Source organism: Neolamprologus multifasciatus, chromosome 4 (assembly GCF_963576455.1).
Source record: "Neolamprologus multifasciatus chromosome 4, fNeoMul1.2, whole genome shotgun sequence".
In the NCBI taxonomy this organism is placed as follows: Eukaryota; Metazoa; Chordata; class Actinopteri; order Cichliformes; family Cichlidae; genus Neolamprologus; species Neolamprologus multifasciatus.
Genome location: NC_140442.1, coordinates 19,770,911 through 19,797,488, shown reverse-complemented (window position 1 = coordinate 19,797,488; position 26,578 = coordinate 19,770,911). Strand labels below are relative to the sequence as shown.

The 26,578-nt window shown below is 43.1% G+C and overlaps 3 protein-coding genes across 7 annotated transcripts; 2 read left to right on the top strand and 1 right to left on the bottom strand.

The window, feature by feature from the left end:
- The first annotated feature begins 601 nt into the window (after window positions 1–601).
- On the top strand, window positions 602–3,914 carry alyref (Aly/REF export factor). 2 transcript variants are annotated; one of them, XM_085156769.1, is made up of 6 exons: window positions 602–995; window positions 2,407–2,565; window positions 2,659–2,806; window positions 2,903–2,966; window positions 3,043–3,238; window positions 3,334–3,914. In XM_085156769.1, exons 1-6 carry the CDS (start codon window positions 747–749, stop codon window positions 3,346–3,348), a joined length of 831 nt encoding a protein of 276 aa, XP_085012895.1. In that variant the 5' UTR covers window positions 602–746; the 3' UTR covers window positions 3,349–3,914. The 2 variants fall into 2 exon arrangements, with proteins under 2 accessions (XP_085012895.1, XP_085012896.1); XM_085156770.1 differs by lacking the exon at window positions 602–995 and adding an exon at window positions 998–1,937.
- A 1,001-nt stretch (window positions 3,915–4,915) lies between these two features.
- arhgdia (Rho GDP dissociation inhibitor (GDI) alpha) lies at window positions 4,916–17,276 on the top strand. Of its 4 annotated transcripts, none has more exons than XM_085156771.1 (6): window positions 4,916–5,032; window positions 13,424–13,622; window positions 14,494–14,577; window positions 14,967–15,043; window positions 15,200–15,263; window positions 15,526–17,276. In XM_085156771.1, the coding sequence occupies exons 2-6, from the start codon at window positions 13,430–13,432 to the stop codon at window positions 15,726–15,728; spliced, it is 621 nt and encodes a 206-aa protein (XP_085012897.1). In that variant the 5' UTR covers window positions 4,916–5,032; window positions 13,424–13,429; the 3' UTR covers window positions 15,729–17,276. The 4 variants fall into 4 exon arrangements, with proteins under 4 accessions (XP_085012897.1, XP_085012898.1, XP_085012900.1 ...); XM_085156772.1 differs by having other exon boundaries at window positions 4,924–5,032; window positions 13,420–13,622; XM_085156774.1 differs by lacking the exon at window positions 4,916–5,032 and adding an exon at window positions 11,770–12,184.
- On the bottom strand, window positions 16,500–25,943 carry cdr2l (cerebellar degeneration-related protein 2-like). Its single transcript, XM_085156763.1, has 5 exons — window positions 25,012–25,943; window positions 22,912–23,024; window positions 21,146–21,294; window positions 20,650–20,814; window positions 16,500–19,771 (listed from the first exon to the last, which is right to left on the bottom strand). The coding sequence occupies exons 1-5, from the start codon at window positions 25,088–25,090 to the stop codon at window positions 18,835–18,837; spliced, it is 1,443 nt and encodes a 480-aa protein (XP_085012889.1). The 5' UTR covers window positions 25,091–25,943; the 3' UTR covers window positions 16,500–18,834.
- Window positions 25,944–26,578: the final 635 nt, after the last annotated feature.

Sequence of the window (26,578 nt, the reverse complement as noted above, 5' to 3'; positions counted from 1 at the left end):
CTTAGCCACTGACTTTAGGTGAATTGAGGTGATTTGGAGATGGTCCTACTTATTCGTTATTCCAAACACTTTGTGCAATGTAACTGTCAGCAGGCAGTGTCTGGCTTAGGTGCAGTTTGGACAATTGTGGGGCGTATGTCTATAGTTTAGCCTGTGCTTTACAATCATTCCACACTGGAAAACGTCAGTTCACAGAAATCATTAAAAGCCAAAAAATTACCATGACAATCGGTTATGACCACAAATATGTACATATTTATTCAAACTGTGGTACATTTTCTTTCTTTTTCGTTTTTTTTTAATTTCAGTTATTTTATACACACGTAGCTGTAGTAGTTTGTGTACTGAAGACTTTCAACTACAACTCAAAATAATGAAATTTACAGTGAAAACTGTAAATTTATTTTATTTAATATTTAGATTATTTGAATAATTGTAGATTCATTGTTTCGGACGATACTGTTAATTGTTTACCGATACTCATCTGGGGAGCAAAACAATAGCAATTCCCTGTTGGTAACTTTGTACTAACGTCTGATTGGACAGAAAGTTGTTACTACGCGTTGACGTTTGTCTACGTATGCTACGCGACGAAACTGTTTTTCTTTATTGAGCAAACGTCTGCTCATTGTGTTTTGTCGTCGGGGAGAGAGGAAAGAGCAGGCAGAGGGACCATTGAAGTCTAGGGCTTTACCTTTTTTTTTTTAAATATTTCATTAACAGTTTAGCATTATTGGGGCAGCATAATGACCGATAAAATGGATATGTCTCTAGACGACATTATCAAGCAGAACAGGCAGCAGAGAGGTGGAGGCCGGGGCGGCAGAGGTCGAGGCCGCGGAGGCGCAGGCGGCGGCGGCGGCCGTGGAGGGGGAGGCCCCGGGCGTCTCGGAGTCAGCGGTGGAGGATTTGGAGGCCGAGGCGGCGGATCCGGCCCGATGAGGAATCGACAGATCCCGAAACGCGCTAGAGGCAGACCAACGCCTTACAGCAGGGTATGAGAAAGTTAAAGGAAAAGCCTTCGACAAAGCTGAAAATGCCTGGTTAACGTCGTTCTGTAGCTAATCCCCTAGCCAGCTTGCTAGTCAAGCGAATAAAATGATTGCTAGCCGCCGAGTTTTCCCTTCGGAGGAGAGCTCTGTAATTGGCGGCTAAGCATTAATGGAAGTTGTATGCATATTGTGTCCCTTCTCCCACAATCCGTATGTGTTACATCATTTTTCAAGAGGAGCCCTTTTTGGAGAGAGCAGTTGTGTTAGCCGTGTTGGCTAACTAGCTAAAGTTGGATCGTAAAGGCCGAAGCGGCGCCATTTTGAATCAAGCACCTTAATTTAGAGCTAGTCGTCCAAGGTCCACATCGGTGCTTTTCCACCTCTTGTGTCAAATTGATGGTGAAAGGAAATCGCATCAACGACAAAGTCTACCCGCACGCTACTATCGTGGGAGCAAAATCCTTCCTTTTTTTGGTCAAGTCGGAGGCGCAGCGACCAGACGGCCTTTTGTTCGGGAGTGGCTGACGCTCTTCTCAGCAAGGCCCATTTTGGTGGCTGTTCAACCGGTGTGGCTGTTGCTTTTTGGATGGATCAGTGGACTTTAAACCTCCTCTCTGATAGTTTTCATGTTAAGGCAAATCATCACTCCTTAAGTGTGAATGAATATCTAAACAAAGCCCCAGTCAAAATGGCGTGTCTCAAAATGGACGCTCAGATAATCCACGCTCATTGATGGGGGGATAGCTGGGCCCCCTTTCAGTTTGTTTACATCCCCTTCCCCACTCATCCTATGGACATTTCCCCCTTCATGAAAGCCCTTTTCGTGGCTTGGTAAAGAACTTTTGGGCGGGCCTGGAAAACATGGTGCAACGCTGGAGGCAACGCTGCTTCAGACGGTGACCCCCTGTGTCCCCGAGGATCATGTCTGGAGGGCCTCTGGTGGAGGTGCAGCTGGCAAGAAAACAGTGGGCAATTTTTGTAGCTAGCATGGGAGGTTGTTTGGGTTTAAACATAGAGATTATGGGTGGGAGTGGGCTATAATAAAATCAGTTAGCTCCATTTGAACTTGGTCATTGAAAAGACATGTACTTAAAAAAAAAAAAGAAAATGTATCCAAAGTGTATGCATGTACAGGTTGTATACAAGACATCCCCTTGCCTTTTTAATTTTTATATATATATTAAGTTGTCTTGTCCTTATGTTCTCATGTCCTTATATGTCCGAAGTGATTCACTTGCTTGTAGTGATGGGGTGGGCAGGGAATAGTGGGGATCCTCTTGGGGGACCTGAGCACCCTGGCCATGTTGGAAGTGGAGCCCCTGCTTGCCCCAACACCCAGCCGTGTGGACTCTGTGAATAGCAGAGGCAAGGGGATCCTGAAGTCAGCAGGTGCGTTCTCTTTCGTCTGTTGCAGCCTAAACAGCTTCCAGATAAGTGGCAGCACGACATGTTCGACAACGGCTTCAGCGGCTTCAATGGTGCTGCTGGAGGTGGAGGAGGAGCTGGCGTGGAAACTGGAGGGAAGCTCCTCGTGTCCAATCTCGACTTTGGGGTCTCAGATGCAGATATTCAGGTATTCTAAGTTGTTTGTGATTTTTGGCCTGGGTTGGTGTGTTTAACAGTCTGGATCAAGAGGGACCAATTGTTTTGGGCGTGTGTTTTTTAGGAACTTTTTGCTGAGTTTGGAACTCTGAAAAAGGCCGCAGTTCATTACGACCGATCAGGAAGAAGCCTGGGAACTGCAGATGTCCACTTTGAAAGGAGGGCAGATGCGCTCAAGGCCATGAAGCAATATAATGGCATACCACTGGATGGTAAGTCTTACGTTCTTTGACCTGCCAGTATAAACAGTTTCTTAAAGTTTGCTGCTTCTGTAAACAATTTGAGGTTCATGGTGTTTGTGTTTTTAGGGCGCCCTATGAACATTCAGCTCGTCACATCACAGATCGACACACAGAGACGGCCAATGCAGGGGTACGTTAATATTTCTTTGTTTGGGAAATGCAAATGCATTAAATGACTCAATGTGTAAAGGCTCCTTTATCTTCAGTCTGAACAGAGGCGGTGGAGGAGGCATGATGAACAGAAGTCGTGGCGGTGGCGGCTTTGGAGGCATGCAGAGAGGCCGTGGAGGGCGTGGTGCAGGTGGCCCTAGAGGACGAGGACGAGGCGGCCGTGGCGGTAGTAGCAAGCAGCAGCTGTCAGCAGAGGAGCTCGATGCCCAGTTAGATGCCTACAATGCCAGGGTATGTCTACCTGAAACTTTTAAATATAATTTCTTCTGAGTAACGGATTGTCCATTTTCTCAGACGTCTAATTAAATCTTGGTTTGTTTTCTCAGATGGACACCAGCTAAGAACGTAAAAACAAGCTCCTGAGGGTCATCGTCCCTTCCTGTCTGCACAGAAGGGTGGCTGTTACAAATGTGCAGATTATTTTACACTTGGTTGTCTTCTAATGTGATTGAAAATATTGCCCCACCTCTTGTTTTAAATGCTCCAAAGTGTTTTTTACCAGTTTTGTTTGTGATATTTTTTTTTTTTTTTTTTTTAATTATTATTTTCTTCTGGTGGGAAAAAAAAAAAGGTTTCAAATGTAGGTTATGAAACTGGGTTTCCCTAGTTTGTTCTTCTACCCTGTAGTTAAACACTTGTAATAAAAACCTGCAGTGCATATTAACCACATTAAATGTCCATTTGTTTGTTTGGGTTTTGTTTTTTGTTTTCTGGTCATATGTCTACTTGTGCACTATAGTTCACTATAAAATGTATGATTTCACCTGTAGCGTATCAGGATTAAAGACCTGTATTTGCTGACGTTTCTGTATTTTGGAATAAACATTTGCATTGTTTTGGAAACTTGCAACAACTGTAAAATACAGATTTGCCATTTAAATGGAAAAATAAAAGGAGTGGCCTAGAACTTGGGTTTTGAAAACCTTTGCTAACTAGCAGATGGAGGACTGGATTAATTGTAATGCACGCATTAGTTGTAGGCCTGGCCCAACGTGCTCTATTTGCTGCAGGAAATGATACTGTTGAAGTACAGCCACTAGATGGCACTCTGCTATATACCTTTTTAAGTGTTCAGTATGTGCTCGTCACCACGCCTTTTGCAAGCACACAGGCGTGTATTAAATCTCAAGTCAGTAAAGATAAACTTGCGAGGCTTATGTACTACAGATGTGATCAAGTGACTAAAAACCAAAGAGGGCGTGAATTTAACGTAGTGTAAAAACAGCCACAAAAGGTAACTACATCTGCATGCCCACGCGTGTCGAAGCGCATATTTCCCGGAAGCGTTCGCGGCAAAAAGTGTGAAACGTTCAGAAGAACAGTTTCCGGTTGGCTTTCAAGGTAATACGTGGAAATCATCTGATCTTATCTGCACGACTTTTATATAAACTTTTTATGCTGTTCTATTATTATGTTATTATTATTGTTGTTCTCATATAGCAGCGTAGTACGATTTATAGGTAAAAGTGACAATTTGATGCTTTTACCTTGAACCTATACTTCAGTGTGAAGTATAGGTTATGCATTCAGAAAACATAAATAGTCTACCCATAATACAAATAAGAGCGTTACATATATAGTTTATGAGTTACTGATGGACTGAAATGTAGTCTTGCAGTTTATTTGAACTCATATAAAAATAAACAATAGCAATTCATACACGATTAATTAAAATGCACTGTCACACAAGTATAAAGATACTAAAACTAGAATTCCCCACTCAATAAAAATACTATTCTAAATTGTACTTAACATTAAGTTATTTGAACCACATACAAAGAAAATTCATAGTCGAGCTTAAAAAATACTTTGTTGTGGATATTTTCTATTTTTAAAATGTATTGTATCTATACAGCGTGCAGCTGGGGCTACGTTTTTAAAAATGTCGTTTCGTTGTCGCCCTTTATTTTGAAAGTGGCATACCGGACATTGTGCCCGTCAGCGGCACCGGGCTCAGATTTTCCTCTGCCGCTTCACTGCACTCCCATTCACAGTAGACGTTTCCAGCCAACCACAAGTATAACGGTAAGAGTAGATAAAACACCCACTTAAGTATTCTTATAATGTATTTTATTCTGTTAAATGTGCGTTAATATACGTCCTTAAGCTGCTCCGGCAAATTTCTATCGATTACTTGCTAAGGAAAAGAAAAACGGCTAACTTACCGCTTGAACCTGAATTCTAGAAAAAAATGTTTACCAAATAATCGCTTGCTGTAGTTAAGGAACTACTTTTTTAATAGCATGTTATACTCCCGTAGTTGCACTAATGTCGTTTTCTTAAAATTACAGCGAAGTCACTGTAAAGTTGTCCGAAGCCGTCGGTTAGTTGTGAATTTCCGGGTGTTGAACCCGATCTGAGCTGAGAGGGTTGGGGCTATTAAGTAACGAAATGTCACTCGTTGCTGTTAAAAGCACACACAGAAAGTGATTGCACTGACCAGTAAAGTATGGGATTTGTTTAAATTAGTCGTTTAGTCTGCTTTAACACATTCTTCATGATCATGTCCTTTATATGAGGAACATTTTTCAACCACTTCCTGGAACTCATCTGTCTTTTAATTTGAACTAGCTTACACTTGAAGCAGCCACCATTTTGGCTTTTTTTTCTTCGTTTTTTGTTTTTTTTTACTTGCAAACAATTAATCAGAGCACGTCGATCAAATCTGCCAAGATCGAGTGATTATCACCTCTTGAGCACTTTGGGTGTGATAGTTAAGCTGTGTGCTTTTGGCTGAATGGCTGGCAAGTGATTTCTCAGAGTGATCACACAAACCGTGAAGCCTCCCTTTCCTTCCTGTATATGTGTGTGTATGATAAGTAGAGGATTTTTTGGCCCCTTCTTTTCTTATAGAAGGTCGAGAATTTTTTGTTTAATCAACTTCTGCCGTGAATTGTTCACTTGCTTCACCTCATATTTAAAATGTTGCGAGCCTCCAGTGGCGGGCGGATGTGTCTTGCAGCAGTTTATTTCCTCTGGTGTGAGGCGAGAGGCCTACAGAGGTTTAGAAAAGAAAGGAGAAAGACCCATTTAGGATCTGTACTTAACATTTTTGGTGTGCTTTCCTGACACTGCTATAATCTTCAAACATGTTCCAGCAACTCACAGTGAAGAGTGCAAGGGTCAAAACCACAGGCCTGAACTGCAAAAATGGCTGGAGCATATTTCTATGAACTGATAAAGTAAAGTTGATGATGCATTTGCCCTTCTCAGTTTACATAACAAAAGAGATTTTAACCAAATCATTGTTTTTCTCTATGCACCACACTTTTCTAGTGGACTTTCTTAGCCAGTCATGACGAATCGTGTTAATGGCCTCTCCTATTTTAGCTCGGTCTCACAGGAATTGATGCAGTGAGTTTGTATTAGTCTTTTCCTCTCTCAGAGTGTGAGAGCAAGAGACTAGGCCTTTCTTTGCATCCACAACTTTAAATTCAAATCTTCAGGGGAGCACCTTTGGGAGTACGCTCATACCATCCACTATATATATCAAGTCAAGGCTGTCCTCCTCAAAGAAAACCATTTCAGAGCTGCAATCCTTTATCAGGTAGTCTGCGCCCCGTTGCCCATCCAGGCTGGGGCACATTGCTGAAAACGCCCATGGAGCAGCAGCGTAAAGCCCTGACCTTTCAGCGTGGCTGGCGCCTTGGCTCTCCCATTCATGCTTAGCTTCCTGCTGCTGTACGGAGGGATTTCTCACCGGCTATTTTTAAAGCTTCCTATTTATCCTGGGCCTTCTTGGGGATGAAGACATGTTTTGCTTTTCTGTTCTCTCACAGCCACTCCTGTTCTTTCTGCTGCTCATTGACCATGGATTTAAACCATTTCTGTGACATTTTAGAGTCTTTTGTTCATTAGTAGATGTTAAACCGATTAACCAGTGTCCCTGCATACTCCTCATCTCATTGCATTTCTGTTTTTATCCTACCCACTTTTCTAGGGTTGGGTTCCTCTGCATTGCATCAGCTCTGCAACACTTCCTCAAAGATTTGGCATGTTAGCACCTCCCCTACAACTTGATTGAACCTAGCATATTTTTTTTCTCTTTTTTAGAGGCTTCAGAAGCAGGCCTTCTAGCATTTCTATCATTAAAAAAATGCTTAGCTTGGATTAAGTTAGGCCCCCAGGTTAGCTTGAAGAAGATGAGTTGTGCAGTGCTGTGGTTAGCGCGTTAAAGGATATGAATCATCAAGCCCGCCTGAAAAAGGAAGCTTGCAGTAATTTCTTGACAGACAAAATGGTTCAGTTGCTGCCTGACGTGCAAGGCTTCCTTATTTGAAGACATGTGCTGCGGCCTTAATCAGTTTCATCAAACATGGGGGCTCTGCATTACTCAGATGCACAGCAGAAAGGTATTTTCATGTGGTGTGTGGTGCAGGTCTTAATTCATGCCACCAAAGCGCTGCTCTGTGCTAAGTGCACAATTTTCTACTGAGATAAAAAAAAGAAAGCTTAAAATGACAGCAAGATAACAGTGGAATGATATAATAGTTACATTATCTGATACATGTGAAATATTATCGATTTGTATGCATGAAAAAAAATAAATGTTGAACTACAGAGACAGTGGATACAGGATGTGGTCTTACAGCAGCACCCCTTTCCATTACAGTCATTGCAGGGTAGTTCATTTCGAATCAAATCACAATCTGCTGATTTGATGATTAGGATTTTTGTGGCGCACTCAAATCAGAGAAGTCGTCGCTAAAGCAAAGTGCAACTGTAGAGAGATCGTGTAGGTAAAATGGAACAACTACAAAGGTCTTATGCGCACTGAGAGCTGCATGAAAGAGCAAGAACACAGAGAGCTGAGAGGATCAAAGCATCACTTTCTACTTTCTAGAATAGAGTTAAGGCCAAGAGCTAAATGTCACTTCACAAAGGTCTAGTAAAGCGCCATTCATGTCCTGTTCTTGTCTCTGAGGTAAACGTGTGCTTTATTCCATGAAACAAATTCAGACTGTAAGTTATCAGCGATAATACTTCCACTTCTTGATTAATCAGTAAAGCAGGCTTCCCATATTGGTTTACTTTGTCCTGCACCTGGCTGCTGTATGTGCCTAATCAGTGGAAAACCTGGCTAATAAAAAGTATTCCTAACAAATATGAGTTGTTGCTGAACCTGGGTGCATTCAGGGTTTTCCAGTTTGCAGCTCTGTTTTGCCTTTACTCCAGCCTGTGATGTGCTGTTTGTTGTCCCCCCCCCTCCGTTCCATTGCCCTTTGCCTGCAGTGAAGAACCTGAGCAGCAGCATCTATTGCATTACCGGTGGCTCTAAACGGAGCTCATAAGATTACATCAAATCTTCCACGGCCCTCTGGCCGTGGAAGATTTGATCCTCCACGGCCGATACCCGATACCCGATAAAGGATTGCAGCTCTGAAATGGTTTTCTTTGAGGAGGACAGCCTTGATCCCTCACATCCCCTGGACTGTGAGGGATGGTAACTGGCTTATCCAGGTAGCCTCAGGGGTAAACCTCTACATTAACCTGTTGTTGTCGTGATAGTTTATGCTGGATCTTCAGACACCTTAAAGTGATAAATCATAATGAGCAATCAACCTTTGAGTGCAGACAGTGAGATGGATCCTAAAATGTGTGTGTGTAAGCCCTTTGGCTTTCATTGAACGGCATCAGTAAATGTTTGATTCTCTACAGAGGAAACTATTATGTCCTCTTTTTTTCTTTTTTTTTTGTTCCTGCTTTCTGCAAATGATTTCTAAGCAATTTTATTGCTACATATGCTTTGTGTAGTCACAGTCCTTTAAATAGGCTTGTAGCCTACTTGTTGACCTTTTATATGTATTAAAAGTAGGCATACCTTTGAACTGCTCACTCCTGAGACTAAATAAGGCTAAAACTGTCTTGGACATCAAAATGATATACCTACACAGCCTACAAATTGAATAGAATACGTGATTGTATTTGGAGTCGCATCTATTGAGGCTTTGTTGTTGCAGTTGCTGGGATTCATTTGGGTTTTGTTTTTTACTTCCTCATGTTTTCTCAGGATTACAGTTTGTTGTTAGAAGTCTGTAGCTCTAATCCCATATTTAGGATTGGTTAGGTGATGCCAGCACCAACCACATTATGCCAATATGCTCAAACACCACTTGAGCAAACAGCAAATCAACATAAATGCCAACAACAACTAAAGAAAATGCTTTGTGAACCCTGACTTTCCATGATTAAAAACCCAGGTTAAATCTAAGTAATTTTAGTAGATTAAACTCATAATCATGTTTTTTTATTTTTTTATATATTAGATATTATATAAATATATAAGAAATGTGACATTATTTTTAATTTTTAAATAATGCCATTCATGGTGCTTAATGAAAGTAAACCAGGAAAATACAGAATACATCACTTCTAATCTCTATTTACTATCGAAATAATGCTCAGTATTTTAGTAGAGAATAAAAAGTTGACTTTAACTTTGATTTAAAAAAAATCTATAAAATTTGTTTTCTAGTATTTCTGTCCAGGGGATGTTGCATGTGAAAGAATAACCTTTTTATTCACGTCATTAATAGTTAAAAGTAGATATTCAACAACAACAATATGCAACCTTAAAAATGAGCACAAACGCAAGAACCACAAGTTTGCTTTCATTGTATGGATGTTTCAGTAATATAATATCTAGTTCATTACCCTTAAGAACACTCACACATATATATTAATGACACCTGTAGATCTTGTGTCATCCCACAGGGATTACCTGGTGCCTCCTTAACCTCAATAACTTGCCACAGTCACTAATGTTTCAACAGGAGAGCTTCCTGGTGCGTCACCAGCGACACTTCCACACAAACACTTTCCTCTCCTTGCCCCGAATGCCTTGTGATCCATAATCCCACCTTTTCTTATTGCTCAGCAGTGTTGCTAGGGAGCAAGACTAATCTCAAGCCTCAACTCCTGCCAAGCCGGGTATGTTTGTAAATTTGTGCTGCTTAGTCCAGCCAAGCGGTGAGATTATCCACCTGTAAGGAGAAAGTAGCACAGGTGAAGGTTAGGACACTGAAAAGGAGAAGTCCAGCAGCACATCCCACTGTGGGTTTACACGATCTCATGACCTCTGTGTTGATTGCCAGCAGGCAGAACAATGACGGGGCCTTTTCCTGTCAGCTCAGTATGTAGCTACTTAGCCACAAGCCACATGGATTGAGCGAGGGGGGGAAAAAAAGGGGTATTATTATGAGGGTGGTGATGTCAGTATTGTTCAAACTAATCTATTTATGCCCCCCACCCCCCTTTTTTTTAATATGCTGAATCAACAATTTCACACTTGATTAAGATGGTAGCTTGAAGGGATGTGGCTGTCTGCCACACTTAGAACAGCCGTATCTATAATTTCTTGGTGCTTATGTTGGTAAATGTGGCTCGCTGCACTGGAATAACTTCATCAGATGCCCTGCAGTTTTGCAGTTCAGAAATGACTGCCTGCATTTATTATGGTGATTGTATTTCACGTCAGTCTAGTCATTACCCGTCTCAGTATCATTAGAGACAAATTTGGAAACTGTTTCTTTGTGAACCATAATCATGTTTTTCTGGGAAAATGTTATCCAATCGTACACTGTATACAAAAGATGGACACACTGGCTTCCGTTTTCCAAGCATGAAAATGGAAGCAGGAAGTGTCTTACACCTGCATGCTTACTTGTGCCAGCAATGTCATAATGCAAACCTGCTTTTCATGTGTTCTTAGTAAAGCTTCTTTATATAGAGCTCACACAGCACTGTACAACAATTAAAGCAATTAAACAATGTTCTGATTTTATGACCTGTCTTGATGATTTTATGATCTCAGTCTAGTTTTAGCTCTGGTTGAATAGAATAGAATCATTTTGTTGTATTCTGGCCCTCATTGGAGTCAAAAAAGGAGAATAAAACTTGGCGCGTCTCCGTTGCGATGTAAAAATTTGCGGTTTCAAAATGCCAACGGTGCAGAAGCTCAGTTCAAGGTTTGCTTTGTGACTTAACTAGTGGGTTAGCGTCACTAACTGAATAGTATATAGTTATTAGATTCAGCCATAATTTCATCTTGGAGGTGAAGTACTGATCCAGTCAAAAATAATAATAATTTTATACACTAACAGCTGAGATTTAGGACAGAGAAGTTTTGACTTGAGATTTTCAGAATAGTTTCCAGTAGAGAAACATGCCAGTTCTCTGTGACTGAGCACTTCCTGCTGTGTGACGGTTTGGTATGTTGCAGTCACAATGCTGCTCGCTGCACAGCCGTCACAAGGAGTGCATTGAAAGTCGAGAAGAGGAAGCGAGAAAAACAACCTGTGCCTTGAAGAATGATATGACACATCACTGTGATATCTGGTCTGATTTTCTTCTCCGTCTCTCTCTCCCTGTCTTTTTGACCAGGAAACACTCACACAGCTGACAGGCCAAACCAGCAAGCTATTGGGATAAGAGGAATTTGTGCTTTTATGGGAGCATAGAGGCCCAATTTGGGAAAAACAAAAAAAACAAACTGTGCTGCATTCTCAGTTCCTGCTTGGCTAATGCCCAACTGTATATGGAGGCAAACTAGAGCAGAGCAGAGGGTTAGGCGGATCAACAAACCAGTTTTGTTTTTTTCAACACTGTTCATTTGCTGAGTGTGATTTGCTGCGATGGGTGAGGTTGTGTCAGCTGTATTCTGTTGCCGAGGGTAACAACCTGTACTGAGCAGGTGAAACTGGCCTCGTAAGCTGTCGCCACTTAAGGGTTGTTTGTCTGGTGGGTTCTTGTGCGTTTGCTTTATCTGCATTTGTTAGCTTCATTGTGTCATTACCTCCCGGGTTAACCTGATTTGCAACAGTACAAAAGAAAAAGAAGCTGAGATGTTAGTCACTGCCTGCATCTTTGTAGCATGTGTAACTAAGAGTTTAAAGGAGAAGAAGTTGGTGCTCTAATCTTCCTCTTTCACTTTAATGCAATACTGCACAGTTTAAAACAGTGATACGTGTGGCCCATGTTGATGCATGGTTAAATTCAGCGCAGTACAGGAAGTTCTTTCAACATGCAAACACGCAGGATGAGACATTTGAGGGTGTAGCTGCTCGCTAGCTTGGAGGAATGTTCTGTTCATGGCAAGACAGGGCAACACCTCCAGATTAATAAATAATTGTCGCTGACCAGAAGGAGTTTTCTGCTGTGTTGCCTCATTTTTTGACAGTAAGTAGTGTCACTTCTTCTAATTTTGTTAGAAGTTTAGAGTTTCTTTGAGATTCGCCTCAAAGGGCAAAGTGCATGAAAGCTGGTCTTTGTGTTTCCGTTGCAGGTCTCTGCTTTCTTGCTTTCTATGTGTGATAAATCAACTGCTTAAAGTCGATAAAGCACTGTATGACTGCGACTGTGGTTTGCACTATATGTGAGGCTTCAGTGGTCGATAAGATGAGAAAAGTGCTATCAGTTTGTTGAGGACTGCAGGTTCTGTTCTCATCTTGTTGTGCTTGCAGAACAGACCTCACGCAAGTGTTACACAGTACCATCATCCAGCTGCATGTGTTGAACGGCACTGTGTAGGCTTTGCCCAGCATTTGTGCACCAGATGTTATAAATTGCATAACTAGAGCAGGTTTGTTGTCCAAGGTCTCATTGTGTTACTGTGCTGTTGCCTGCTCAGAATCACTGGCAATTAGCAGTAAGAGTGGTTGTGAGAGCACAGCTGGGTGTAAACGGCTACGCGCGCACTGCTGTTTTTTACTAGCTGTTGAGCCGGAGAGACTAGAAAAGCATGGAGCTCAGATAACCATCAGCTTCTTAGACCACCAACCTCTGCTGTATGTCATCGCTGCAACATCAGGGAAACTGGCTGGTCCGCCAAGTAGACTGCGAGGGTTAGAGTGTCACGTGTCTTGGCTCGTGTCTGCCAGGGTGTGTGCATATGTGCAAGTCTGTGTTGAGGTGTTGAATAAACAAAGGGGCTTTTGTCAAAATGTGAAAGTTGCCCACAAGGCACAAAACTGACTCATCTTTGGTTTATTTCAATATAGCTGACCTGTTGCCAGCTGCCTGTTAATGAAGAAAATAGTGCACACGAGCTCTGTGGATTGTTCCTCTTGTCACTCTGTTTGAACAGGGAAGTTGCTCTGAAATGAAAGTTTTTGCAGAGCAGATACCATTACTTTGTCTTTCAGCGTGTGAACTATTAAAGCAGTAGAACAGGCTGTTTCTTCCTACATGACCTGCAGCTTTAGAGTGCTGCGCCCAGGTCAAAGTTTGTTATCCCTCAGGATAATGAATCCCAGCAGCTGGAAGTCTTAAACAGCCCGTCGCTACTTCGCTTCATAGCAAGAGTGAAAAGGAGAAGCAGTCCGTGGTGCGAACCTCTGTCGGTCAAAGTGTATTACTCTACTTTCCTGTCATCTAACCCTTCCTCTCTCTTCTGTCAATGTTTCCTGCTGCAGTTAGCACACCATGGCAGAGCACGAGCCCACACCAGAGGAGCTGGCAGCGATCGCAGCAGCCAATGATGAGAGCGACTCTTCTGTCAACTACAAAGCCCCCGCCCAGAAGAGCTTGAAGGAGATCCAGGAGCTGGACCAAGATGACGAGAGCCTGCGCAAGTACAAGGAGGCGCTGCTGGGAAACGCGGCTGCTGTAGTCGTTGGTGTGTTGATGTTAATTAACATACGTCAATAAGCTTAAATATGCGTTGATTTCAAGAAGAGTTAGTGTTTTTTCTTGTGGATTTAGCTTGTGCCTTTTTAAATTTATGATTAAAACCTGTGTAGTGACGACATGACAAAAGTATGTTAAAGTCATTCTTTAATAAACTTGCCAAAGTTGTTGCTCAACATGTTTGTCCTACCAATAGCACGGCGTATCACAAGGCCAGGAATTTGTTGTGGAAATAGTTAGAATATTGAAAACTGAGCTGATGAGTCAGAAACTAGTCATTAACGGCTCAGACAGACTCTTTCCTGTATTTTTGCCATTGAGTTATATTCTCAGCAAAGAAATCTGTTTAAAAATATACATATTTACTGTCATACAGCATGCTGGTACTCCTGATCTAAAATGTTTGTTAGTTAAAAGGCTTTAATTGACTAATTTTAGCACAGTATTCATGAAAGTAGAGCAACTCCACGTGTGCAAAGTAAAGCAAATCCTTTCCGGATTACAATTTCAGTTCAAGAGCTTGAAAAGCAGAGATTGTTATGGCGTTTCTAACTCGCCAGATACGAGCGTTTAATGTTTTAGACAAATTTCACTGAAATTAAATGCAATGTAGAGTGAGTGTTCGAGTAGTTACACACACACACACACACACACACACACACACACACACACACGTGTATATGTGTGTGTGTGTGTGTGTGTGTGTGTGTGTGTGTGTGTGTGTGTGTGTGTGTGTGTGTGTGCGCGTAACACCTCCCCTGAGCATTTTTCTGTTGTTTTATTCAAACTGATGAGATTTTCTATCTCCTGCTATACTGTGACGATGTTTTTAATTGCGTGACTTTTTCCTCTTGTCTTAGATCCCACTGTCCCCAACGTCCAGGTGACGAAGATGGTTCTGGTGTGCGAAACGGCTCCAAACAATCTGGTCCTCGATCTGACTGGTAAGTAGAGCAGGTGTGTCCGTGCCGATTTTAGTTTAGAAACTAGAAATCTAAGTGAGGCTGGCATACAAGTCTCATTGTTGTGTGTGTGTGTGTGGGTCATTAGTTCACTAATCTGTGTCGACTTGATTCCTATGTGCCCACATTAATGAGACATTTCCTGAAACTTCAGCCCCCTCCAGCAGAGCAGAGGCTCACTTGTGACATTGTTCCCTCTGGTGGTCATTATTCTTACTACAGGGTGTTGAAACCCAAAATCCACAGGAACTGTTTGTTTATCAGCCTGTGTATTTTTTTTTTTTTTTTTTTTTTTTTTTTTTGTCAAAGTGGAAAGAAACTGACACTTGATCTGACTCTTTTGTCCCTTCTGTGTTGCTTTTATCTGCCAGGGGACCTGGAAAGCTTCAGGAAGAACCCGTTTCCGATGAAGGAGGGAGTTGAGTACAGAATAAAGATCTGCTTCAAGGTGAGAGTCTGGCGTTTGTCACACTCGCCACTGCGCTCTGTTTACGTCGCAGTGTTGTTGTTACATCACTGCTGGAGATGTAACTGCAGTCCGCAGAGCACTATCATTATCGTCAGAGGCTTTTCAGAAGAATTTAACTCTTGTTGCCTTCTGCAGGTCAACAAAGAGATCGTGTCAGGCCTGAAGTACATGCAACAAACTTTCAGGAAAGGAGTTAAAGGTGAGCCTGCTCAAATCATCTCACTCTGCCGTTTTTTTTATATAGCTGTACTGATTTTCCTAAACCTTGCCTCTCATACATGGTCACCATACAGTAATTATTAAAAAACAATGAAAGTAAAACTATAACCATTTTCATATGATAAAAATCCATGCTGGAGCTAAACTGACTTAAAAACAAAAGGCAAAACAAAATAAAAACTAGAATGAGTCTGCCTCTTGATCCTAAAGTTCTCCTTTTTCTTTCCCTCTGTGATGTGCAGTTGACAAGTCTGATTACATGGTGGGCAGCTACGGCCCCAGACCAAGCGAGGAGTACGAGTTCCTCACCACAATGGAGGAAGCCCCAAAAGGGATGCTGGCCCGCGGCACCTACCATATCAAGTCCAAGTTCACCGATGACGACAAAAACGATCACCTGTCTTGGGAATGGAGCCTCGCTATCAAGAAAGATTGGAAGGACTGATTTTTATTTTTTTTTTCCCCTTCCCACACTCGCTCGCTGGTCCACCAATGTCTTCCTCTGCTTTGTTTCCGCTTTTCTTTTTTTCTTGCCATCATTCCCACCTCCCCCTGGATATTGGATTGTTTCAGTCTTTTGCTCTCTCCGTCCATCAGCTTGCTCACTCCTCTCCTGCAGTTCCATCTATTTTCTATTTCTTCTAAATTCCAATCACTTCATCATTCCTCCCATAGCAACGCTGATTGATTTGTTTGCACCAGCCTTTATTACAAGAATGACATCTTCAAAAAAAACGGAGAAAGTAAATGGTGTTCATTATCCAGATTTTTGGTTACAGTTTGTTTATAAAAAAGGAAAGGAAAAAAAAAGCATCTGTTAACAAGCAAATTTGATTTCTCGCTATCACTTTTTTCCTTCCTTTCTTTTCTCTCTTTTTCACATTGTTTTGTACGATTACCACGATCTGCCTTGGAAAGAATTGTACAGGAAGCTAAAGTGCTGCGTGCACACGGTCGCTGTACGGTCACTGAGCAGTAATTGCTGGACACAAATCTTGGACACAGCCCACCTAAAGCCTTTGAGCAGATTATTTGTAGTTGGGTCTTGTTAAATTATTTGGAACTCGGGCCACTTCTTTTTTTCCAAATAGTCGAACAGCCAGCAAATTCTGCTGAGAGAAGAGGGAAAGCAGTTACCTCTAACCCCCTTGCATTCCCTCGCTTTAGCTGTGGCTGTTTTTTCTTTGTTTTTTTCCTGATCAGGGTATTTTGGCAGGTTTTGTTTTGTTTTTTAGCAGCCGTGTGGCCTTAACAAGTAAATAAAAAATAGACAGCCTAGTTGAGCCAGTTGCCTTCTTACTATTAAATATTATATTTGCCAGACCATCATGTGAGCCTGTTTTAACAGATTTTGTATAACATTGACAGGGAATCAGGACTGAGGACATGCTAATCTCCTTGTTTCAGGGTGTCAATCATATCAGCTTTATTCACCAACACCTTCATTTCAGTACTTTGTAGGTTTCTTCAAATCTAATAAATGAACTCTAAATCTAAGAGTCCGGGTTGTACTAATGGCTTTATATCACCCAGTCTCCTCTTATGTTCCCGAGGACATCAATTCTAGCGCGTTACCTCAGTTCCCTATTGAGCCGAACACCGCAGAAAACTGTTAAACCGCTCACCTCGTATTGCTCAAGTTAAAGATTACCACTGCTGACTGTGCCTCCAGACTCACCCGACCGGCCACGCGCCGCCTCTGCTGACTCGGCAGAGCTCAGAATTGTCTATAATTGACTTATGAACCAGAATAGAGACGCGGGTCCTTTAACCAGACACTGATGGTTAACACATCCTGCCATATGAAAGTGTTTTTTTTTTGTTTTTTTTTCAAATACACTCCATAAGTATCCGAGTGAAGCCCGTCAAGCTCCGTTCAGCTCTCGTGCCGTGGACTGTTTTTCCTCTGTGGGTTGAGTGAGACTCGATATGTGCTATTTGTATTACCCTACAGTTTACTGATGTGTGTTCACATTAAAGTGTTCAGACTGGGTGTGTGTGTCGTGTTTTATTCGGGGTTATTACCAAACAAATGTCCTTCATGAGCACTTTTGCACCTAGTAGCAAAACAAAGAAGCACTCAGAGCTCAAACCTCTGCCAAGAAACTCGCTCTCTGGGCAGTATTTACTTTAAAGGTAATAGTGCTGCATTTTGTATATATTCACTTTGTTTTCTTTGTTCTTTTTAAATGTACTTTAAGAGGTTTGTAGTGCAGTAAAAACAAGTGCCTAGGGCAGGCTTTTGTAATTACTGACATCATCCTGAGAATAATTACTAATTATTTATGTGGATTCATTATTTCTCTTGACAGTACTCTCTTTAAAAAAAACTAACAGATTTTGGGCTTAAGCTGAAAGAGAGGCAGATGTAAAATGCCAAAGTGAGGTCAAAGGTCAAACGCGACATATTTGTATACAAATTGTGTTATTTAGACTCCCTGTTTACCAGTATCATTCCTAAATGTTAGCAGTACAAACAAAGGCAGCAGAGTATTAAGCAGGGTTTCTTAACATGTCTTATTTTTAAAAGTCTGACCTCATTTGACCTCGAAGAAGAAGTCAGAGGTCCAAAGTACCATGATATTTAAAATCCTCATATATCATTGGGGATATGTTGTCGATGCAAATAATGGCAGTAAGAAAAAAAATCAGCTAATAGTATTATCACTTTGACTTTCGGATCAATCTACTGCCCTTGAAGGAGAGGTCAGAGGTCAAATGTGACACGTTAGAAATCTTTACAGGCTACTTTGTACATGTTGTACATGTTAAGAATCGTAGTTTCTAAGTTACAAGGCTTTTTGTTGATTTTTAATAAATCATAAAGTTGACCTTGATGACCTCAGTGGATCTGTTTTATCAGAATTCATTCAAAACTTTCCGAGCTGTTGCATTTACAGACAGAATGGCAGCATACATGCAATCAGTAACAAGAACATCTATTTAAACCACCGTGGCAGAGGTTTAAACAAAAACAAAAAAAGGAGAACATGGTTGATGCAGTAGTTATTTTAATCAACAGGAAACATTAAAACGGCAGATTACAGGAACAAGTTGGATCATGTGGCAGCACAGTGTGGAAATGATGAAATAAATCCCTGAAAAAGATGCAGAAGCATCGCCGCCTGTTCAGGAGGTACACTGATTTTGTGCCATCCGGTGAGTTCAAAAAGCTTTAAGCTCATTGAGCCATTCAAACGCTTGAAATTCCTCTTTTTCTCAAGGACAGATTTAGCTTTTTTTGTGTTATCAGCCAGATGCATGCTGTAAATGCTGCAAGTTTTAAAGCCTCTGAAAGTTGGCCTGTTATTTGGCTTCAGTGTTTATCATAAATGCAAAATAAACGGAGTCATTTCTGCATCAGTTACAAACGATGTCACAACAAAACCCTCCATTCAGATAGTTTGTCAGTTACAGTCAGGAGAAGCATTTCATCCCTTTGGCAGTTTCATGTGAAACAGGATACAGCAGTGAAGGGTGGCCAAACGGTTAAATGAGAAGCCTTTAAACAGTTTGGTAAACTGAGATGTTTGTAGTATCTCATCTGTGCCTCACTTGTTAGTCTTTCTGCTCTTCCTCGTGTTCATGTCGCTCTTTGTCTTCTGCAGTCGGGAGAAGATCTCCTTGAACAGTGCCTTGTACTCTGGCGTGTTCTGGCTCAGCCGTTTGTCCACCTGCTCCACCTGCCTGCTGATCCCCTCCAGGGCTTCAGGGGTGGAGGGAGTCTGAGGGGGTGTAGGAGGGGCGGCGGCGATCACGACGTCTCCGGAGGTGGAAGGCCCCGCGGTGGCCATGTTGTACTCCTTCATGGAGGGATCCCTGGAGACGGGGCGCGAGGTCTGCACCCCTGCGTGGCACAGGCTTTCTTCGTGACGCCTGCACTTCCCCAGCAGCTCCTCGTACTTCTCCAGCAGCGCGTGGTACTGCTCGTCCACCTCCCGCAGGATGGACATGCCCCGTTTGCGCACGCCGTTGGCGTGGAGGGCGTAGCTCCCCTGCCGTCTACCAGTTGCGTCACGAGCTGAGATGGCGTTCAAGGCTGTGTCGCTGCAGCTTTTTCTCACCGGTCCTCCTTGCTGCCCAGCCTCTCCAGCACCTCCCTCGCCTCCGTCCTCCTGCCCTGGGCTCTCCTCTGGAGTGTCAGTCTCAGGGCCGTTATTAAGCAGATTCTCTAGGCCGTCTTCCATGTCACCAATCAGACACACCCTGGACTTCCTGAGTTGCTGCATCTCCTGGAGCTCAGCTTCCAACTCCTGAACCCGCAGCTGGCATCCTTCTGCTCCTAGGAGACGCTGCTCCAGGCGCTCAAACTCCTGCAGCACAGCAGCACACTCCCTCTCTGCACCCTCCCGCCTGGACCGCTCTGCAGCCATGGCCGAGTGCAGCGACGACACGATGTCTCTCAGACGGTCGTTCTCCTCATCCAGCGGCTGTCGCTCGGCCAGGTCCACGCTACCCGGATTGGCCAGCAGGAAACCATCCTCATACCTTACAGGAAAAACACTCAGTGAGCTGCGTTTGTGGCCAATCTCATTCAAATTTCATGTACAAACACTGCACAGTCACACTATAAATACAGTCCAGTGATAAAGCATTCAAATCCTTCTGTTTTTTTTGTTTTACATCAAACTAATTTTAATACTAGACCAAGATAACCCAAACAAATACAGAATTCAGTTTTTAGATGATGACTTCATCATTTATAAGGAAACAGCTACTGAAACCTATCTGGCACTTTGTGAAAAAGTAACTGCCTCTCTTGTTAAGTCAGGAATTAACTGTGATTGACAACATTTTTTGGAAAGAAAAAAGGTTCGGTTTCACTTGCCACACCAAGGCCTCATTTGGTTGGTTATCTAGCAGGACAATGACCTGAAGCACACCAACAAGTCCACTTCTGAATGGCTAAGAAACAAGAAGTGAAGGTTTTGGAGCCAAGCCTGGACTTCAGTCAGATTTATATGCTTAAACAGGCCGCTTATGCTAAAAAACCTCTAATGTGGCTGAATTAAAAAAAAAAGGAAAAGTGGGTCCAAATTCCTTCACAAAGATGTGAAAGACTCATTGACAACGACTGATTATTAGCTTTAAGGAACAATTACTTTTTCACACAGGGCCGTGTAGGTTTGGATACCTTTTTCGCTTAATAAATGAAATAAATTAAATCATGATTTAAACACTATGTTTTACATTTACTCAGGTTATGTTTGTCTAGCATTTGTTTGATGATCTGGAAAAAAGTGCGACAAATATGCAAAAAACTAAGAAATGAAATACGTTTTTACATACATAGGACATGTTACAGTTACTGTTAGCTCTATATTACAGACAGCAAAGACACCAATCATTTCCTGACACTCAGTGACCTCGGAGCAGTGCAGAGCTCCTTGAGGCAAGGGAAAGAGTGGATGGTCTTGCGACGCTCCTTCTTCTCCCTGCGTACTCTCAGCTCCTCCAAAGTTCGCAGCTCCTCAACCCGAGCTGTGAGACTGTCCACCTGGCTCTGTAGGGTCTCCATGGTGCTGGTTAACCTACAGACATGCACACACACACACAGATCACTGATTTTTTCCATTTTGATTACACCATACCTTTATCTCAAAGCTGGAATGACTCAGCACTACAAACCAAAGAAAGTGAATATTTAGAAAGAAGCACTGAGAAGTATTTTTAACCTTCAGCCCTGGAACATAACATAATTTAATCCCTGATTATTTAAATCCGATTATTTTAAAATCAGCTGCTCAGGTGGCTCACATTCTTCAGCTGATTACGAAGTGACTGTTACATCAGGCTCGCTGCTTTTCCCACAGAGGCCAACATGTATAGTGAACGCGTGGGCTCAAAGCAGCTGTGGGTCACCTGTCTATTTTCTGCTGCGACGCCTTGCTCTCCAGCACCAGCTTCTCATTGGTGATTTCCAGCTCTCTGGCCGTCACATCCAGCTGTTCGTACACCTTTGCGTGCTGCTCGTTCATCTCCCGCAACATTTCCAGCTGCTTGGACAGGTACTGCAAGAGACGCATGTTTGCCATTAAAATGAGAGGATCTTAATGGTTTACATCTGGAGAACAGACTGGTCCTGGGAGCACAGGGTAGAAGTACTTTAAAGAATGCAAACTAACCCAAATTACAAATGTGTTGTAACAATACACACGTTTATACAATTACAGTTCACACAGGTTCATATGGGTTAAAAGTTCATCTCGTGGGTAGTGTCAGTCAAAACTTTGAGAAATAATTCTGCAGTGTAAGGTTAGAGACATCTAAGCCAGAACACTGGAAAATCTACATCTAATAATCTAATAATCTAACTTAAAGGTTTACAGAGAATGGTCAGAACAAAGAGCGGCAGTTCTCTGGGAGAAAATGCCTTGTTGATGTCAGAGGTCAGAGGTGAATGGCCATAGAGCTTCAAGCTAATAGAAAGTCCACAGCAACTTATTAAAACCAAGGTACGCAGAAGAGCATCTCTGAACACTGCAGCAGCAGAAGAGCACACCAGCTGTCACTCCTGCCAACTAAGAACAAGAAATTGAGGCTACAAATTACACAAGGTCACAAAATTGCACACTGCACTAATAAGTTCCCACTGAGTATAGTTTAAACACCACAGACACCAGAGTATTGTTGTTGCCCATGCATGTCCCTTTATGACCACAGTGTACCCACCTTCTGCAGGACAGCACACCATGTCACAAAACTAATCATTTCAAACTGGTTTCTTGAACATGACACTGAGTTCACTGTACTTAAATGGGCTCCGCAGTCACCTCACTTTGGTACATCTGCAAAGCCACCAGCATTGTGGAGGACCCCACACACACACGCACTCTTCACCCTGCTGCCTTTGGGCAAGAGGTACCGGAGTAATCAGGCCCTCGCTGCTAGACTGCGAAACAGTTTCTTATCCCATGCTGTCAGACTCCCAAACACTCAGTGACTGGATTAACACACACACACACCTTCATATACCAAGTGGCTTTTTGCACAATGCTCAGTCTTTTGCACATTTCTATTGCACTGTTGTGCATGCACTGTGTTGTGTCTGTATCGTTCTGTTCAGTTTGGTGTTGCACTGTCTTTGTTTTGTGTTTTTTGCATTTTTTTGCACATTGCACTTTATGCAGTGCTGTGTAAATTGTCTGTTATATGTCATATGTAGCACCATGGTCTTGGAGGAACGTTTCACTGTGTACTGTATCACTGCACACGGTTGCAATAACAATAGAGCCACTTGACTTGACTTGAAATTTGTACCACAAAAAATTAGGACAACTCAGAAGGAAAATGGGGTCCAACTCAGTACTGGTAAGGTGTTCCTAATATAGTGGCTAACGAGTTTATATACAGGTTTCGCCAAAATTCGATACGTTGACTTTGTGTGTCTATCTCGAAGACTGAGAATACATTTTCAGAGGCTCTCATCAGGTGTTTACTTTACCCTCGGCGAGCCTCGTCGCTAACAACACATGCAGATTTGGAGCTGTGAAGAGGCTGACGCATTCTGCACGTGTTTTTTTTCTTCTCACACACTCGCGCTGTTTTCTGCCATTTCTTCCCCTCACTTTACACCATAACTGAGTAGGAAAGGAACACAGACAGGCAGCAGCCCAGGAGTAGCACACCTCAATCTCTTGCACTTGCTCCTCGTTGTTGATGTACATCTGCTGCAGAGAGTCCTCCAGCTCTTTGTTGCGTTCCAGGAGGGTCTTGCCGAGCTCCGCTGCCAAATGCAGGTCTGATGAGAGATGGGAGAGAAGGACAGACATAAGCAGAGTTTGCTCTCAGGGCTTTATGGCTAAAACCAGTTGTTCAGGCTTGTTTGTGGATGACTTAATGAAAACCAAGATAAAGAGAACAGGCACCAAATATTACTGTGCATTTATTTTAAAGATCACAATAGTTTTCTTGCAGATTGGTTTCTCTTCACATCATGCTGATAAAAGCCTGCAGTCGTGTGAACAGCAGGAGCCTGAGCTCTGACAACACCTTAACAGTTGCTGATATTTTCTGACACAGCGTGAAGCATCCATTATTCATCCTCCTCTGGTGGATAAAAACAAGCTGGACTGAAGAGGAGGAGGAGGAGAATCTTGCTGGCTCTGTATACTTGGAGCCCATAACAAACATGGGGGAGTGGAGGGATGGGAGGAGACAGAGAGGCACTGACATTCATTACTGAGCAGTGAATGGAGTGTTCTTTCAACCCAACGCAGAGGATAAAAACACAAGCCTGCATGCATGCAGTACTGCAGGTGTAAAACGCAAAAGATTAGATCCGATTGGGCTCATTTGCATGTAACACCTCTGCCTTGTCTAATATATTTAACAAGCTCCATTTGTGCACGATGTGCATCCTCTCTGTTGCCTAAAACGCAGCGAGGGGAGGCAAGGACATGCTTCAACAAGACAGAAGAGACAGCAAAACTCCAGCCTGAACCGGAGAGCACTAATGAGCTGAGGAAGAGGCGTTGGAGGAGAGTTCGCACGGCACCTCACAGTCACGGCGCCGCTTCTGTCCCTGTGGCGGGCACGTGCCGAGTCTTCTGTTATATAACTTCTGAGTTCTGTGGAGGAGGCCTTGCTGAGAAAGTCATCCTCATCACAGGGACCGAACTCTAACTCCTCATGCGACAGGCCCCCCCTCACAGGTCAGATGAAGCTGCAGGACTAACCACACCATCTGCCACGACTCATTTTCCATGTTTGCCTGATTTTAATAACCACACAGAGGTAGGGGGTGGCTAGGCGAGGGGGGTGGTGTCACCAAATAGCAGATCCGGCAGCAGAAAAGTTGCATAACGCAGGATCATTTCTGGGGCAAAATGATGTCAGGCTCTAAAGTGCACGCAGTGTATTTGTGTGGCACAGTGAGAGCTTGACGGTAATTACGCTTCCAGTCTGACCCCGAAAAGCCTCAAATCTCTGATCTCCACTAAGGAGGCTTCGTCTGGGTCTCCCTAATCAGATCAGCCTGCGGGATGGGGATAGAGTGGGGTTGGGGGGGCTAATGACTTTAGTCTGGATGCTGAATAATGCTGAGATGAAATTCTGATGATGGACACACACACAGGGAGTCAAATCCACCTGCGTCTCCATGCACGCTGCACAATGACGCAACAAAGCTGCTTTAGCTCTTTGGGTCAGCAGGTAATCAGGAGATGGGGTGATGCTGCTGCAGGAGGACGCAGGCTTTCCAGAGCACAGCTCTCCTCAGACGCACTCTCAGTGAAACTGCAGCCTTTTAAAGCCATTTACTGGCAGGGCTGGTCACACAGCAGCAAGGAGGAGCAACAATAAACAGTCTGAGCTGCTGCCTTTGCTGCTCTTTGTTTCTTTGATTTTATTCAAAAATCTACAAAGTTCTGGGGATTTGCTGCACTGCTCCTCACACTGTGCTGACCTTTTTGTTAGGAACATACACCCAAAATAACGTCATGCAGCTCCACAGCAAGTGGGCTGATGGATTTGAGAGAGAAAAACAGCTTGAGAGGAGAGGAGAGGAGAGGAGAGGAGAGGAGGACATTCAGTCAGTCTGACAGGAGGACTGCTGTCCGAACCACCGCTGACAGGATCGGAGTAATTGATGAGATGAAGGGCAGGCAGCTCCAACTCGTGCATGAGTTGCCTTTAAGAGGTGCAACCTCCTCCCGGATTTCCACCCACCTCTAAATGCATGAACACCCGGGGGCCAGCGGTTGCTAATAGAAGAGGGGTGGGCTCACCTTGCTCCAGGTCCCGCTGGTCGTACCACGGCTCCTCTTCCTCCGTGACAAACTCCTCCATCCTCCCCGCGCGAAGCATCGATGCTGCCGAACTTCCTCTTCTTCTCCTCCTCCGCCGGCGATGTGAGCTGCCGGTGGTACCGACTGCTCGCCCGGAAGTGACAACGAACAACAGCTCCCCCCAAATCACTCAGAGAGAGGAAACCTCGGCGGCGGGGACTTCGGTGCACCTGCTCCTTCTCCTTTTTCTTCTCGAAGCGTCCGCAGATATGAAGCACCCCGCATCCGAGCGGCCTCGAAGTGAAGCAGGTTGGAGGAGGCTGACAGCGTCTCCACGGTGTCTCATCAGGCTTTGATGTGCAGCAGCAGCAGCAGCGGACGCAGACTGGCAGCCTGGCGGCAGCCGAGTAACCAAACGCTGCTGGTGCTGCGTTTAGGTGCTGTGGGAGAAAAGTGCTGTTTGCAACGATAGTCTTTTGAGATTCTTCTTCTACTGTTCCCTTAAAGAATTCAGTGCTGTTTTTACCCAATCAGTGAGGCTAATAGACTTTTTTAACAGACCATTTTACTGTGCAATACTGCAAATATTGATATTGAGCTGATACCAATATCAGCGTTAGTATCAATACTATTGATATTTGGATTGATCCGGCCACTATCCAAAGCTTACAAAAGGAGAGATCTGGCCAAACGGGGCAGCGGAAATTGAAACAAGTAAAACATAATGGTACTATAAACACATTTTAAGTGGCCAAAAAGGGCTGAATTCTTTATAATTAGGTAAATTAACACATAATCACGAAGACTAAAATATATACACACCCTCTTCATAAATCATGTTGACTACTGTGTATTTACCAACATAAGCAATGACATTACTCATAAAAAGTGTGGGAGGCTCTTGAGTCCTACGTTAGCAGGAGTTCCTGAAAGCAGCACTACTAAAGATGACATCATCCATTACTTGACAGCGTCCCCACCAGGGACGTCTCCTGTACAGTTAATAATAACAACAATAATAAGAGACGTCTCACACTGTGTTTGGTACTTTGTATTCGACACAGACTTTATTGTGAACAATCTGCAGCACAGATTGGCTCCACTGTGGCCACCAGGACTCCCCACAGCTGGGCCTCAGTGGCCATCTTTGCTTTGGGTTTCTTCCCGATGGTGGGGACTGATACAGTCGCCTTTTATATGCTTTCATCATTGGAAACCATGTTTCAGGAAAGGAAAAGAAAAATAAAATGCCCTGCATCACAGATTCTCCCCCTGCTGAGAGACAGAATAGTTTTAAATACAGGAAAATTCAAGCTGGACAGTTTCACAGTAGATGAGCATGAATAAAAGAAAAACAAAACTGGTTCCAGTATTTAAGACAAATAAACAAAAACATAAAATGTAAGAGCAAGTAAAATAGTCTGCCAGAAACAGAAGCATTAAAACATGAGTTTTGTGCATTTTATTCCCCCATTGAATTAAAGCACATGCGCACACACACACGGTCCCCAGAGAATAAATCTCAATGACTTACTTTGAACTTTCTAATCATTTTGTGTCAGAGAAA